The 14865-nt window shown below is 39.3% G+C and overlaps 1 protein-coding gene across 13 annotated transcripts in view; it reads right to left on the reverse strand.

Moving 5' to 3' along the window:
* NFAT5 (nuclear factor of activated T cells 5) overlaps positions 1-14468 on the reverse strand; it is a 37135-nt gene extending 22667 nt beyond the window's left edge. For 6 of the 13 annotated variants that reach the window (XM_027684948.1, XM_027684950.1, XM_027684946.1 and 3 more), the window contains exons 1-2: positions 14348-14468; positions 3102-3660 (exon numbers count right to left, since the gene is read on the reverse strand). In XM_027684948.1, coding sequence (XP_027540749.1) covers positions 3102-3660; positions 14348-14405 — 617 coding nt within the window. In that variant the 5' untranslated portion in view covers positions 14406-14468. Of the gene's footprint in view, positions 1-1887; positions 2821-3101; positions 3661-4118; positions 8743-14347 lie in introns of those variants that run through there. The other 7 variants (XM_027684955.1, XM_027684952.1, XM_027684951.1 and 4 more) reach the window with 7 other exon arrangements.
* Positions 14469-14865: the final 397 nt, after the last annotated feature.

A 14865-nucleotide genomic window follows, 5' to 3' on the forward strand; every position in this document is an offset into this window, starting at 1 on the left:
TTTGCTTCTGTACAAGTTAAGGGAAAACTCAAATGAAATTCAAGCTCGTTACACAATCAGTTTCTATCTTCTTGTCAAGATAACCCTCCAATGGACTGGCAATTACAAGGAATACATTTACCAATTTTCAGTCAATATATTTTCATTTTTATTACTCAGAATTTTAAAATAAACCCCTCAGCTTCTCACAGGGAAAGTGAGAAAGAATGCTGGGCAGCCTCAGCCATGGCAACACCACTGCATCCTTCCAAACGCCAGGCCTGGGAGCCAGGGGAAACCTTGGCACAGACACGCTCCATGGAAAACACCACAGGAATTGCTCACTCTGGCCCTGTCACACCTGGAAGTTCCAGCTCTGCAAACTAATAGGAAAGGCTGTGGTATAGTTGAATTTTGAAGGGAAGCGTTGGAGAGCCAGCCATCAAAATGAAATCCACCTTTACACTCAAAATGTCATGTTTTAGCAGTGTGACATTAACAGTCGTCTCTCCAAGAGTACTTTACTCATAAATCCCAATTACCTTAATTGTCAACAAATTGTTTTATATAGTATCATATTTAAGCAAAGAGATGCTCCCCACAATTATTTTAAAGTCTTTTCTCCAGAAAATTAATCATTACTTTCAATCAGATTAGCTGAACCTGAGAGTCATTTAAAGCCTTCATCAGAGCTACTGAGTGGTCTTTCTTCTCAGATTACAAGGATATATAATTTATACATCCTTTTAATTCAGTTTATCCATATTGCTAATATTCACACCTGTACAAAACATTTCATGCACACACATTTATTAATTTAACTGTTACTGGACAATGTTTCCTCTAATCTAGCACTTTTTTTTTTTTTTAAGAAAATAAATATAACTGGCAAATCCCAAGGCCATTGGAACAGATCTCCTGAGTTAAGTTTGGCCTGGTCTTGCCCTGCCCTCAGGGCTGTTCCCAGGGCAGAGCTGAAAGTGAAAGTGAGACCAAGCGCATCGGAAACCTGAGCCCCTGCCCTAAATCACCATCAATTCATCCCTTCTAAAAAGGCCTTCACAAATTCCAAGTTTCCACAGGAATATATTCTTTCTCTTCCTGGCCTTTACAGACAACTGTGTAGAAGTCTCTTTAGAGGCCAATGCCATTTCCATTCCCCACAGAACACAGCTGCTCTCCTTGCTCTGTTCTGAAAGCCAAAAGTAACTGAACTCCCTTGGCCAAACTCCACCAGGCTGGGAAGTTTAAAACCCCCAGTCACTACGGTGACCCAGATTTGTAATGCCAAATCTCCATATTCCAATGGCAAAATGAAGTTTATAAGATCTTGGCCACTTCTTACCCCAGAGCGTTCACTTCAAGGGACAATTCTGTTACCTAAGAGTTTTCCTGCAGTTCAGTCTGGTCTGTGTGGGGAAAAGAATTCTGCTTTCTCCCCTCTGCATTCACAGAACTGAGGGCTGTTCACTGCTCACCTCTAACGTTTTCAGGGATGTTACAGACTTGTTCTGTTTTTAGACTGAGATCTCATGTATCATTCCAGAGTTTACTAAATCTCCCTTTTCTGCCCAGTCGCACAGCTCTTGCTTTTCCATAAAGCTTTTCCCTGTGTAAGGGAGAGCCTGGTCCCCAGGAGGTGGGGGAGGCACTTTCCTCATTCCAAGCTTCCTGGGCTCTACCAGGTACTAATATTTTACTTTATTATCATCTATTTTGGCTGGTGAAAACCAGAGCAGCCAAGGGTAGAGCGGTGCCTGTGTGGAGACCCCAGAAGACCCCAAGCAAAGTCAATGTTCCCATCCAGCTCTGCTCCTCCTGCTGAGCCTGGGGAAGCACCAGCACACTCAGGAAAGGTTCTTGAATTGCTTTCTCACAGTGAAATTTTAAGTATGGAACTGCACTGACCCTGGGAACACAGACTCCAGGCTCTTTCCCTTTGGAATGTGAGAAGTTCATCATCTTTGCCATCAGTCAAATTTTAATATTCCCCGTTGCTGTGATGAACATCAGAACGTACTGCAAGCACAGACATAAAAGTAAAAACAAAATACACTCCTGCCCCCAAAAAAGCCCAAAATAAAAGAGCCAAAGCTATCCATTTGACCACCTTAAAAGTACTAAAGAAGCAACAAGTTAAAAAATAAAATAAAAAGAAGAAATGTATCAACACACTCTTGCAAACTGATGGATTTTTCCTCTTTAAGCAGCTACTGAAATGCATTTAGTGAACAGTGTGAAGTGGGAGATGAGAAGCCACCACCCAGGTGTGCCCACGCAGACACACGCACATGACCCAGAAGCACAGAGAGAAACGGGATTAGAGATTTATTTCTGAAAAAATCAAATACAGAAGTGAGTTCACAAGGCAAAATTAAAACCTGGTTCCCCATATTTGTCTTAACATTTCATAAAAAAGTAAAGCACGTGTTAATTTAGATGATGAGAAATCCTAATGAGCCATTAACCATTAATTTCTACTCCCATTCCTCTCTCTATTTGATAAATAAAGAGACAAACAGAAGCAGGTGAGGTGTACAGACTGAAATCCTTACATAAAATCCTGCAAAAACCCATTCACATTTAGGGTGCGCCCACTCCACTCTGCCTTTCTTTTTAAATACATTTTCACTGCTATTTTATAAATGGAATTGTGTGGCCTTTCGGGAATTTCACTTAAAGAACATAGATGAGCTCATCAGTGCTGAGTTTAATTGCTGCAGGGAAGTTTAGCTTTATCTTCTAAATAAAGATTAACAAGTCTAATGAGAACTTAGCACAGAATTATGGAATGGTTTGGGTTGGAAGGAACTTTAAAGAGATCCAGTTCCACCCCCCTGCCATGGGCAGGGACACCTTCCAGTAGACCAGGTTGCTCCAAGCCCCATCCAACCCGGCCTTGGACACTTCTAGGGATGGGGCAGCCACAGCTTTGAGGGGAAAAAAGAACTTCTGCTGGGCTAGGACACGGCAGAGACAGCAGAGAAGGGAGGGGGTTTATGTGAGAACCCGAACAGAACATTGGCCAGGGCATGAGAGGACTTTTATTAGTTTGGGTTTACATATGGAGATAGAACTTTTTTTCTTAAAACAAAACAAAACAAAAAAAAGCAGATACCAACCCATTTCCTGCTTTTGAGTTGCCTTTGCTGTCCGTGCTGAGCTGAGAAAGGACATAGTGAGGCGCTTTGGCACTGTCGGCATCAAAGATATCCATGTTGGACTCTTCACAATCTCGGCGTTTGATCCCTGGCCTCTGCTTTGGGTTGCGTTTGCGCGATTTACGTGGCACCTCAGTGTTATCATTGTAGGAACTGGTACTCATGTTACTGAAGTTGGAGGGTGAATCCTCCATCCACATACTGCAGCTCTGTTCTGACTCCAGTGCACAGCCCTCATCCTGGCAGGACATCCGACTGTTGTCCAGCAGGTCCTCGGGTGGTGGCGAGATGTACAGGACTGTGTGGCGCCGCGGCGTTGACTGGTGCTGCTGGGCTGTGTTACTGGTTATCTGCTGGTCACTTACCCCTCGGGTACTTACCCCCACGGCTGAGGAGCAGCTCTCCACTTGCATAGCCTTGCTGTCGGTGACTGAGGTAGAGTAAATGGTAGGACTGGAAGAGGTGGTAAAGGAGCTGCAAGCACCGCCCATGGAGGAAGAGGAAGGAGCTGAAGAAGCATCTGCGGTGTACAATTCACAAGTAAATACCGGAGCCGCGGCGGGGGCTGTGCTGGCTATAGCAGTCCCAGAGAAATCAAGGTGATTTAGGAACCGATTGCTTTCCCCCGAGAAATGTTTGGAATTTGGTTATGTTTTAGAATGGAAGTGCTTAAAGCAACACAGCCTAGCCAATACTTTGGAAATGTCCAAACGAGTCTTAGCACGATCCACTGTAATCAAATTTTTATGACTTAATGTTAATTCATACAAATGGCTGCGAGTAAACAGAGCTTTCATCGCCTCAGCTGGACTAATTATTGGTGTAGAAGCCATTTCATCTAAAATAGCCCCAAAGCAAAATGCTTATAAATCCACATTCAATGCCAATTAAACCATTTATTGTCGGAAATTTTTAAATTTTTTTTTTGAAAAAGACGGGACTGTGCTTAGCCACAAAATATTAAAATAAGTTTCTAACCTATGAAGCAGAGAACTACAGGTCATTTTTAATGCAGACACTCCCTGCTTCAGAGGCAAATCCTGGAATAAAAATATGAGAAAATAAATGAGAAAAAGAGCTGCTGATTATTCCATCATAAATGAGAAATAAAATATAAAATCAACTGAGTTGGTAGGCAAAATGGAACTGGTATCAGTCACTATGAGTGAGCTGTGGATTGTGAAGGTTCAAAACAGGGCTGAAATATCTGTGTTGGTGACACACTGATCCAAGGACAGGGAATTTCTGTAATTTGACTTTTCCAGTCACTGAGACTGATTTCTCTCAGACTTTACAGTCCCATACACAGAGACAGCTTGGGACAGACCTCTGAAAAATTCCTATTAAGCAGGAGATTTCCAACACCATGTGAAGTCTCCAGAGGTCTCACAGCTCAATCTGGTTTAGAAACATCAATATTATTAAAACAAACCCCTGAAGATTTCTGGAGAACACCATAACTGCTGCCAAGGAAGAATTTTAATGGACAAATCAGCTGAATACATGGGTTAAACATTCCAGAGGCAGCAGGATGGGCAAATGTAGGGCTTTATTTATTTATTTATTTCAATCACCTGTAGCTCACTGAGGAATAACTGAACTGAATTTTATAGTCAGATTTCAGCTTCCCAGGGGAAGATCATCCTGGTTTATGTATTTCTGCACTGCTGCCCACACCTGATAAACTAAAACCACTGAATAACCTAATTTTGGAACACATTGTACATTAAATATACACATAATTATACAATGTGTTTGTTCAGCTAGTTACTGCTGTCAGGCAGGTAATCCTTATCATTAAGAAGAATATGATGTTTTCCTCTTTGCTGCGTGGGATTTTTTTAAAATCCAAAATATTATGTTAAACTCCGAAGTCTAAAAGGTTTAGGGACAGTCAGACTATTTTATCCCATTTTACTTAGTTAAAAGTAGCAGAATAAAGTATTTCCAGCCATGATATATATTTAGTTAACAGTAAAACTCAGCCAACCTTACCATAAATCCACCTACTTGGAATTACTGGTGGTATCAATGACTGATGACAAAGAATTTTTAAACTATTACTGGGGTTTTTTACAGCTTTTCTGTGCTAAATGAATGTAAAAACAAAGTTACATCACTTCAGAGTGTAAAATTTAGTGGGCATTACAGTTTATCGATAAACTATTCTGCTTTTACCACCTTCCCCAAACCTCCCAGTGAACCAGGAGCAGCTGAATGATACCAGTTCCATTTCCCAGTTTGTTCTTTGGCAAATACAGTGGCTGAAATTGGACAATTCAGTCACTTTGCATTCCAATTTAAAGGCAAATTTCTCCTTTCTATATCATGCATTAATGCAATGCTTCTTTCAAAAACAGTTATAGGATTGGCAAGAACTATTAAATCTAGATATTCATTTCAGTGACAATATTTAGGAGCTGATTTGCAGCCACTTTGAGTTGAGAAAGCCCGTTGCTATTGGGGATGTTTGTTTTGGTAAATTGAATTAGTTTCCATTCATCATTGACACCCTCAAAGAGAACCAGAACATGTTCTGCATGGAACAGGCACAGCAAGCACTGAGCTCACCCCGCTCAGCAAGTGCTTCAATGCATCTCCTGGCCAGGATTGCACTTTTCCCTCACTTTCCTAGGGAAAAAAATAAATACATCACTAAATAAAACGCTTTTGAGCACAAAGCTAAAAGAGCTCGTGATGGCAGTGCTGTTTTAGGTGCAGCACTGTGCAATATTGAAGGTGTTACCGTTCATTACCCCTCTCCAAAACAGTTTCTCCTCCTTTTTTTTCTTTCCTAGAAGCTAAGAAGAATTTATATGTATGAATATGTGTATATGGGGTTTTATACTTTTTAAAATTAAATAAACATTGTCCATTATAAATTGGTTACACTCTCCTCCATTTACCAGAGACACTCCTGTGGAATGACAAAATTAGATTATGGAAATAATCCTGAATTAAGCAGTAATGGTAAGAAAACCTCTCTTTAGCCTTATATAATAAAGTACTGTCATTACCAGCCATAAATATGCAAGTGTTTTAAAGAATGTACAGGCCACTGTATCCTCAGTTAAAATATTTAATCATATATAAGAAAGTATGATAAATATTATAGCAAATGGAATAAACTGGCTGTATTGGAACAGTCAAAGACACAAATTTAAAATCTGTTTGGGGGGATAAATTAGTAATTGCTTCAGTAACATTTTAGGTTATGCAAATACTAAGAAACATAATGAAATCTATGTTTTCTCAGTCTGCAGGCCTTGAGCCAACTCATCTTCCTTTGAACTAATAAATAAATTGGGTCAATCAAATAAAAATTCACCAAGTTACTGTAATGAATTAACTGTATTTTACATGGTTCCCATTTCGTTTTCTCATTTTATTCCAAAGCCAGGGACATTTGTATCTCACACCCAATGGAGATTTCTTGGGGGAAAAAATATCCCTCAGTTATTCTAACTTAGCTGGTGCTGCTTTAAAACATGAGAGCATACACACACACCTTTGCCACACACTTTGAGTGCTCCTGTTATTTTACTTTCTTTAGACACATATTAATGGGAATTGTTACAGGTGGCTCTTTTATTTGCAATTTAACAGTGCGTGCAATGACAAAGATATATATGGTTTTTAGATGAGTAAGTACATTTTGCAATAGAAGACTGAATATATTTAATTTAACACAGCCTCAAAATCAAACTTGTTTTCAGAGCAACAACACTGAAGAGAAGCCAAGTGCTTGTCATGGCAAATGTGCAGCCTCAGGATTAGAAATGGAATGTTCACCAGCATCACAAAGTGGGTATTTTCCTTTTTTCAATAAAAAATGAGAGAAAGGAATATTTCACATTAGAGCAACTGTGATCACTGTTGAAACTAAACCTCCCGAATCTCTTTGTTGCCATCGCTGTAACACGTAAGGGAACTGAAATAAGTAATTCAGATTTTGTTGCCTGTCCTACAAGCTTTTTCTCCCTAAAAGAGGCAGAATATCAGGCCTAAAACTAAGGGAACACATAGTAAAGAGGTTTGCTCCCCGTGAGGAAACCAGGGCAGGCTTTTTCCTTCCAGTACCATAAAAAAAAAAATTTTACCTCCTGCATTAGCAACTAAGGTAATGACAGATTTTCCATATCCTACTCTCTTATGAAGACAAACAAGGCATTCAGCCTCTAAGAAAAAGCTCTGAAAGGCAGGAGAGAAAAAAAAAATCACTACTTGGCACTGAGAGAGTCTTTTTAGGTAACATTTCTGTGGAGCCAATCCTGAAATTCTTGTTCATTCTTTTCAAATATCCTTAAATACAATAAGGATTATCAAGTCCTCAAAAAGAAACAAACAGTGTCCTGATGACCTTTTTTTTTTAATTGCAAAAGTAAGTAATTTCCCAGGCTGGAGAGTTTAAAATTGCAAAGGCAAATAAACTGGAGATATTTTTGGTTTCACAAGTTTTTCAGCCACCTGTGTGTGGACAGCCAGGACAAGCAAAAAGCCATTAAAGAACTAATTTTTCTCTCAGGGCCTCCCCTGCATCCCACGTAATCCCCTACACTCTGTGCAGAAAACAAGCGTTCAAAATGAAAACTCACCCCAGGGTGAGAATTAGGTGGTGTATAAGTTTAATATGTGAAGTACAACTTTTAAGAAATGTATTAATTTATCCAACACCTCATTTTCTTGATGAGATTTTGTATGTTAATTGGTTTATTTGAACCCCTAGATACAGAAGAACAATTTCAGGGCAAACACAGAAGGAAACTGTGCAAAATTTCCACCATCAACCCTTGTGTTGTCAAAGGTTTTAAAGGTAAAACCCAGAACTTACAAAGTGGCTGCAAACCTGCTTTCAACACCTCACATGCCAAACTTGGGGTTCTACTTTTCTTCTTCTTGTATTACTGATGTCATGTCAAAAACTTTTTCCAAAAACTTTAGTTTCAAATCAGTATCAATCCACTATTCAGAAATAAAACAAAAAAAAATTAAAAATAATAAAAAAAAAAAAAGAAAGAAAGAAAAGAGACTTATGAAGAAGTCTGAAAACAAGACCGACCTATACCCTGGGTGAGATTGGATGGGTTAAGTGTCTCTGGCACTATTTGTCTTCACTATTGACAGACACTGTCACACAACCCACCACTCGATGCCTGTCTCTGAATGGCGAAGCTAGAATGCAAGTTAAGTGTATTAATAGAGAAAAAAACTAGCATCCCAGCAAATATCATAAAGCAATCCAATTCACCAGTTATTAAACACACTCAGATTCAAGATAGGTAGGTTAATTTAATTTACATTAAGCCCCACAGTGTAAATTCCCCTTTACATTCCCATGCTGACCCAAGCAGTGTATTTATTATACTTTGGGTAAATACATCAATCAATGGTTTTGTTATAAATTACTCCCGTTATTCAATTAACACTCAAGTTTAGGTATCTAAGTAGAACTTTTGTTAGTGGCTCACACACACCAATTCCACGGATCTTAGATCCTTCCCACTCAAAGCTAAAAGGCTGATTCCAAGCAGGCAGAACTCTGGGAATCTCAGCTGCTCTCCAAGCTCTACCTGTCACTCATCAGCTCCCTCCCCAACTGTACCCTGCATGAGGAAGTCAGGATTGATGGATCTGGCAAAGAACCTCAATTTAAGTAACAGACTATTTTATCTTTTAAATACAGGGTGGGGTTTTTTTCTAAGAAATTCAGAACTCCTCATGGTGTTCACAACACCTTCAGTACTGCTACAGCACAGAGGTGCCCAAATAGGACTGTTCTTGCCCCTCACAGTCTTGGTTTTCAACTATTCCTTAAGGAACAGGGAATTCTCTTGTCAGGAAGTAGTTCTCAAGTCTTTCTGACCTAATAACAGGAGCCATTTAGTGCAAGAAATCGTTAAAAAAAATCTCTCAGAATAATGTAACAACTTGTGTTTGATTGAGCAGTTCTGGAAAACTGGGTTTACTGACTATTTGAAATGCAGGAAGACTGAAAATTATCTTAATTTAGGAAGAAGATATGAACTAGAAATGTACATTGATACAATCCTTTATATGGAATTTTAAGGAAGCTCGTGGAGAAGGAATGCACTTAACACACAAGACAACTCCACACTACTAGAACATTCTAACTGAATTGCAGATAACACGTCTAAAGAGTTTCCACAAAATGGAAACAGAAAGCAAAACTCTTTCTTTGGGATTTCCCAGCTATGATTTGTCATCAGGAGACACTTTAGCATGATGAAGGAACCTTTCCACTTCCCTGAGCTGAACTTAATCACAGCCCAACCTCTCCTAAGTCCATAGGTTCTACCTCGGCTCTTCTGGGACATGGTCCTTCCAGGAGAAACACTTAAACCAATGCACAGCACCAGGAAGACGAGCTTTTAACAAGCATTAAGGTCTGGTTGAAATTCATTCTGTAAGAGAGAAGTATCCGACCCATGGCTGAAGCCGCAGACAGAAATCCCTGGAAGACATCCTCCTAGGAAATGACAGGAAGGCATTTCCAACTGGGACCGCGGTAGGAAGAGGAAGAGAAAAGCCTACAAAGAAATGGAAGTTTTTACAGGCATTGGAGACCAACTACAAAGAAGAATATTTTTTTCTGCTCATTTGTTTACAACGAGCAATCACAAGGCCAGGATAACAGAATTGGTACCAGCACTGAGATCCCCTTTGAAATCTCTGGTCATTATCTCTGTATCAACAGGAAAAACTGACTAATGACACCAGGAAGGATGATAAATGGACAAAATATTTTCATTAAAAATAAAAATGAAGAAGCCTGGCTCTAGGCACTCAGGGAAAACCAAACCAAAACAAACCCATCTCCATTTTGAGGTTTTATTAGAATCTTTAGATTGAGAATGATGAAAAAGCCTTATTTTGGCAGGAGAAAACATGAGCCTTTAGCATCCAGTGTCCACCCCAGAGATGATTCAGGTAACCTTATCCATATCTCTACAGTAGCAATTGAGAAGTAAAGCCTTATTTTCATAATTAAAATGACCGAAAATGCTAATGGCAATACTGCAGTAACAACTGATCAAAAAAGCCAATTACATCTGTTTGGGACAAGCAGATTGTCCCTTTAATTAAGAAGCAGCAAAAAAAGAAGCATGGAATTGATGAAAAAAAGGCAAAGCTTTATAATTTACCTAATATTCTCCAAGGATACAACCACAGATGTTTGGGAGCCAGAAAACCTCACTACATCACAGATTAACTGTATCCCAGTATGAAGAATGCAAAACAAAACAAAACAAACAAAAAAAAATCAGTAAATACATTTCAGTGGCATAAAACCTGTTCCCCTTTTGCTACAGCAAGAACACCACTCTGGAGAAAACCACTGGAGATTAGGAACTGGAAACTAAAGAGCAATATAAAAAATATGGAAATATATACGTATTTGCCTCTGCGGGAAATGAAGAGCAGCTTGAGAGATCAACAAACTGAAGCAGCTCATTCCAAGATTTGCTGCAGGAAGAAAAAGGGATGAGGAGCAGGAAGGGAGTTTCTGTAACAGTTCATTGAGGTTCAGAAGGTTTGAGCATTCCTAGTACTGGAGATAAAAGATGGAAAAGCAACACTTGTTTAAAGAATATGGTCAAAAATACTCCTGATCATCCCCAAAACACAAGAATCACGTGTTACCTACCAGTCCTTTGAGAAAGGACTTAAATTAGCAGAGTGAATTTTAAGCATTTGGAGGTTCAATGTGTCTTGATCAACACCCAAAAATTGTTCAACCTTTCAGAACCAACTGAAGAGACTCAAACACCCCTCCTTGCAAATGGAGCTCACACTCTGCAGAAGCATCAGGAAAGCTTCAGGCACATTTATTTCATGTAAGAGATCTCCAGGCACAGCTTACAATGACATTTCTCAGCATGACACCCTCATGCAATTCAAGAGTCTGGAAGATGATTCATATTTAATGTGTTTATGGCACTGCACCAGGCAAAATCCTTCTTTTCCTGTCCCCTGAACAAAGACACTTGTAATTCAAGTAGTGAGCACAGAGAACGGTTTCCAGAGGTAAAAGCAGATCCTTTCCCTCCCTTCTGCTTTCCAGAAGAACGACAGAATTAAAAGCTTGAGACAGCAGCTCAAAATCCCAGAGTTCTAAGAAATTACACTTGCCTGTTTGATATTGAGAGAGTGGGTAACACCTCTTTTGTCTGGATTAATGAATAGGAGATATACATCTATTAACAAATTAATGAAAATCCAATCAGCAACATTCCATTTTCATACTCTTACAACTGTTCTGTAAATCACAAAACAAGTTTCCAAATGGAACAAGAACCAGAAGTCTGTCCCTGTGAGGTCATCACTGCTAAAAGCAGCCCATCCTGCTCCTCCAAAAAAACCAGGACTTAACTGCAGCGGTATTTCTCACCTATAATGTGGTTTATACGGGCAAAAACCCCAAAGCAAGGTGACAGAAAAGCCTCGAGTAAGCTGAATTTCAGCCAGATATTGCCTTACTCTGTGTTTTGGGAAGCAGAGAACAAACTGTGTTAACTACTACAGGAATAGTAAAAAGCTCTCACCACTTTGGATCATTCCCTGTCACAGAATCCTCTCATTATCCAGAGTAATCATATCTGGAAGTAATTTCTACACACATTGCAGCCTGCAGTTCCAATTAGCCTTTTCTTTCTTTTCTTTTAAAAATGACTAAATGAGATTACCTACAACATTGTGGAGCTTGAACTATCATTTCCCTCTCATTTCCCAAAAAAGGAGGTCTTAGAGCAAATTAAGAGCTGACATAAAAATTAAAACCAGAAAGACTTACACAAGACAAGGGAAATATTTCAGATACAGAACACCAGGTTGCCAAAGTCCTTCCTCCTCACCCTGTTCCTGTACAGTGTCAGCTCCTCAAAAATCTGCCTACAGTCTAAAAGTACACACTTGATGTATGCAAATGAATAGTCACTCTTAAAATATGAATGTAAAATATATATTTGTTTCCCTGTATAATCACTAGGCATGCACAAAGCCTGGGCTGATTTTCCTGTTAAGAAATCAGAGCCCAACCCAGCCAGACCTCTTGTTACTACTCGAGACATGGTGACAGGGCTTGAAAAAGTGGTGCCAACTTTTCAAAGACACTGAAGAAATCCTAAAACAATAAAGAAAACAGGGAAACACCCTTTTATCTACAAACATGATGCAGCTACAGCAAGAACAGAGCACAAACACTGCCACATTCAATGTGGCCCTCGCTTAGTGGGCAGTGTCATCAGCACTGAAAACAGAACTAGTCTTTGCTCTGTCTGGGGTTTGTCGGGTTGGCTGGGGGTTCTAATCACAATTTTAACAGTTTGGAGAAGTGTAGTTGCTTGCACTTAATGCTTCTGATCCAGATTTTAATGCACCCAGGAACTTCACTGGCTCCAAAGGCCCTCTCCAGCTCTCTTGGAGCCCCTTTGGGCACTGGAAGGGGCTCTGAGGTCTCCCTGGAGCCTTCTCTTCTTCAGGCTGAACATCCCCACCTCTCAATTTGGCATCAGCTCAGTCTTTGTGAACCAGCATAGTCTCTGACACTGAAAAGTGCTTGTAGGAGAACAAGCAGGTCTCCTTTCAGGGTTAACAAAATACCTCAACACTAAACTTTGCATTTTTTTGTTCTTGTGCTGCAGTTTAACCCAAACACACCTAAGTCTTTCTTAGTTTTTTTAAAGGGGCTGGACTGGCTGTTAGCAGACACTAAATACCTGGAGGTAACAGACATTTAGTTCCATTCAAGTTTTTAAGTCTTTTCTGTTAGATATAGAATTAATTAGCAGTTCAGGTCTGTCTGTGGATTTATAGTGTAACAGGGTTTGTGGGGTTTTTTCTTCACTTGTTTTTAAGATAGATGATTCTACAAGATTTGGTTGCTGCTGTCTGCGAACCAAACCCATCATTAAGCATCTTGGTTTTAGAAATACATGCCCAAATTACTTTTTTAATAAGTGATATAAAACCATCAAATCCTTTCAATATAATAAACCCATGAAATTCTTTCAATGACCAAGTTCCACTGTGCACAGTTAAATCCACAGGTTCTCTCAGGAGAGGTCTGGCAAAACATGAATGGTGAGCAGTGCTGTAAAGTTTCTCTGACAAGTCTACAACCACTTCAGGTTCTGATCAGGATTCCTGGACCATGCAAATCTGGGAAACATTCTCACACAAACATTTAATGCATATGAACTCAGAGAGAGAGAGAAAAAGGAATAATGCAGCTATCTGAATCCTTATCTTAAAAACAGATATTTTTCTCTCAAGAAACAATTTCAGGCCAATTAGGAAAGTGGAACATGACCTTGTAAGAAATATGGGGATTAAATTATGAAAAAAAAAAAACAATAAAGATGCACCTATAGGGAGAAAAATGGTATTTTTTCCTCAATGCACAGATATTTACTAATATATACAAGATAATGAGAAGAATTCCAGATGCAAACCAGCACTGAGGCTAACATCTCAAATCAGATCTTTGTCCTTAAACCCTCACTTTTTTCTGTTTAATGAAGATCAATGAGAGTCTTTAAAGTCTAAAACATGGCTGGGAGTAAGAGAAAGATAAAGATTAAAAGGTCATGCCTTATTTTTATATATTGTCAATTAGAAAAAAACTAAACTGACCAGCTTACAGCAGTTCCAGTTGACATACAAAATCCTCAAATACATGAGGACATAATGTAACACATCACACTAGAGCTGTGTGTGAAAGGAGTTTAAATACTACACTTCCTCAGGCCTCAAAGGAAAACATGACCTTTCTTCCTCCTTAGCTTTTGGTAAAAGCTTCATGGCCCAAAATGTCATCTCCCATTCCATTTTTATCCTACCTATAATTCACTTTTACTAAGCATTCTGCCTTAGTTCCAAACAGGGATTCACCCCCTCAGAAGACAGAGTGCATTCTAGGAGTTAACAGCCCGTGTGGCATAACAGAGCAACACAACAGAGAATTTATTTCTTATGAAGATGTATATAAAAAACCACAGCAACCATTTACATAAAATACTTGGTAAATTTGATCACCCAGTTTAACTATATCACCCAAATCCTCCTAGAATGAACTCTGTTACTTCTCCACAAGCTCTTTTTTACACTCAAAACTTTGCCAGCACTGTTCATGTTGGCCAGAACGTTACAAACCTTAAGAAAACATCAGAATAAAGGAGAGTCCTTACCAGCAGCAACTACAGCTGGAGGCGGCGAACCTGCCTCGCCACCGCTTGTTTGGCTCATGGATGCTATGGATGTTTCTCTGGAAGGTGGTAACTGCAGCTCCTTTGGGAGAAGGTCATAGACAGATTCTGTTGAACAAAGAGGATTTAATCAAAAAGTTATTTGCGTTCAGTACAAGAAAAGAAATAATGTTTTTGCCTAAAAGATACGAACCACAACCCAACCCTTTCGGAACCTTTAGAAAAAGTTACATTAAGCGCTTGGAAACCTTAACAGCATGGAAAACAGTTATTTCAGAAAACAAACATTAAGACACACATTCTCAAGACTGAAACAAAGGACACAAACTTGTTCAAACAAAGAAATAATTCATGAACTTCCACAGAAACTGTTCTCACCCAGAACGAAGGGGTTGAGGGCATGTACAGCACATGACGTGAGAATCACAGACAAACCTGCTCTCAGAATTCCAACTGTGCAACTGACATCCAAAGGAAAAAAGCCTAATTTAGCACCATCA

The sequence above is a fragment of the Neopelma chrysocephalum genome, unplaced genomic scaffold, assembly GCF_003984885.1.
Source record: "Neopelma chrysocephalum unplaced genomic scaffold, ASM398488v2 Primary Assembly neopelma1_68, whole genome shotgun sequence".
Classification (NCBI taxonomy): Eukaryota; Metazoa; Chordata; class Aves; order Passeriformes; family Pipridae; genus Neopelma; species Neopelma chrysocephalum.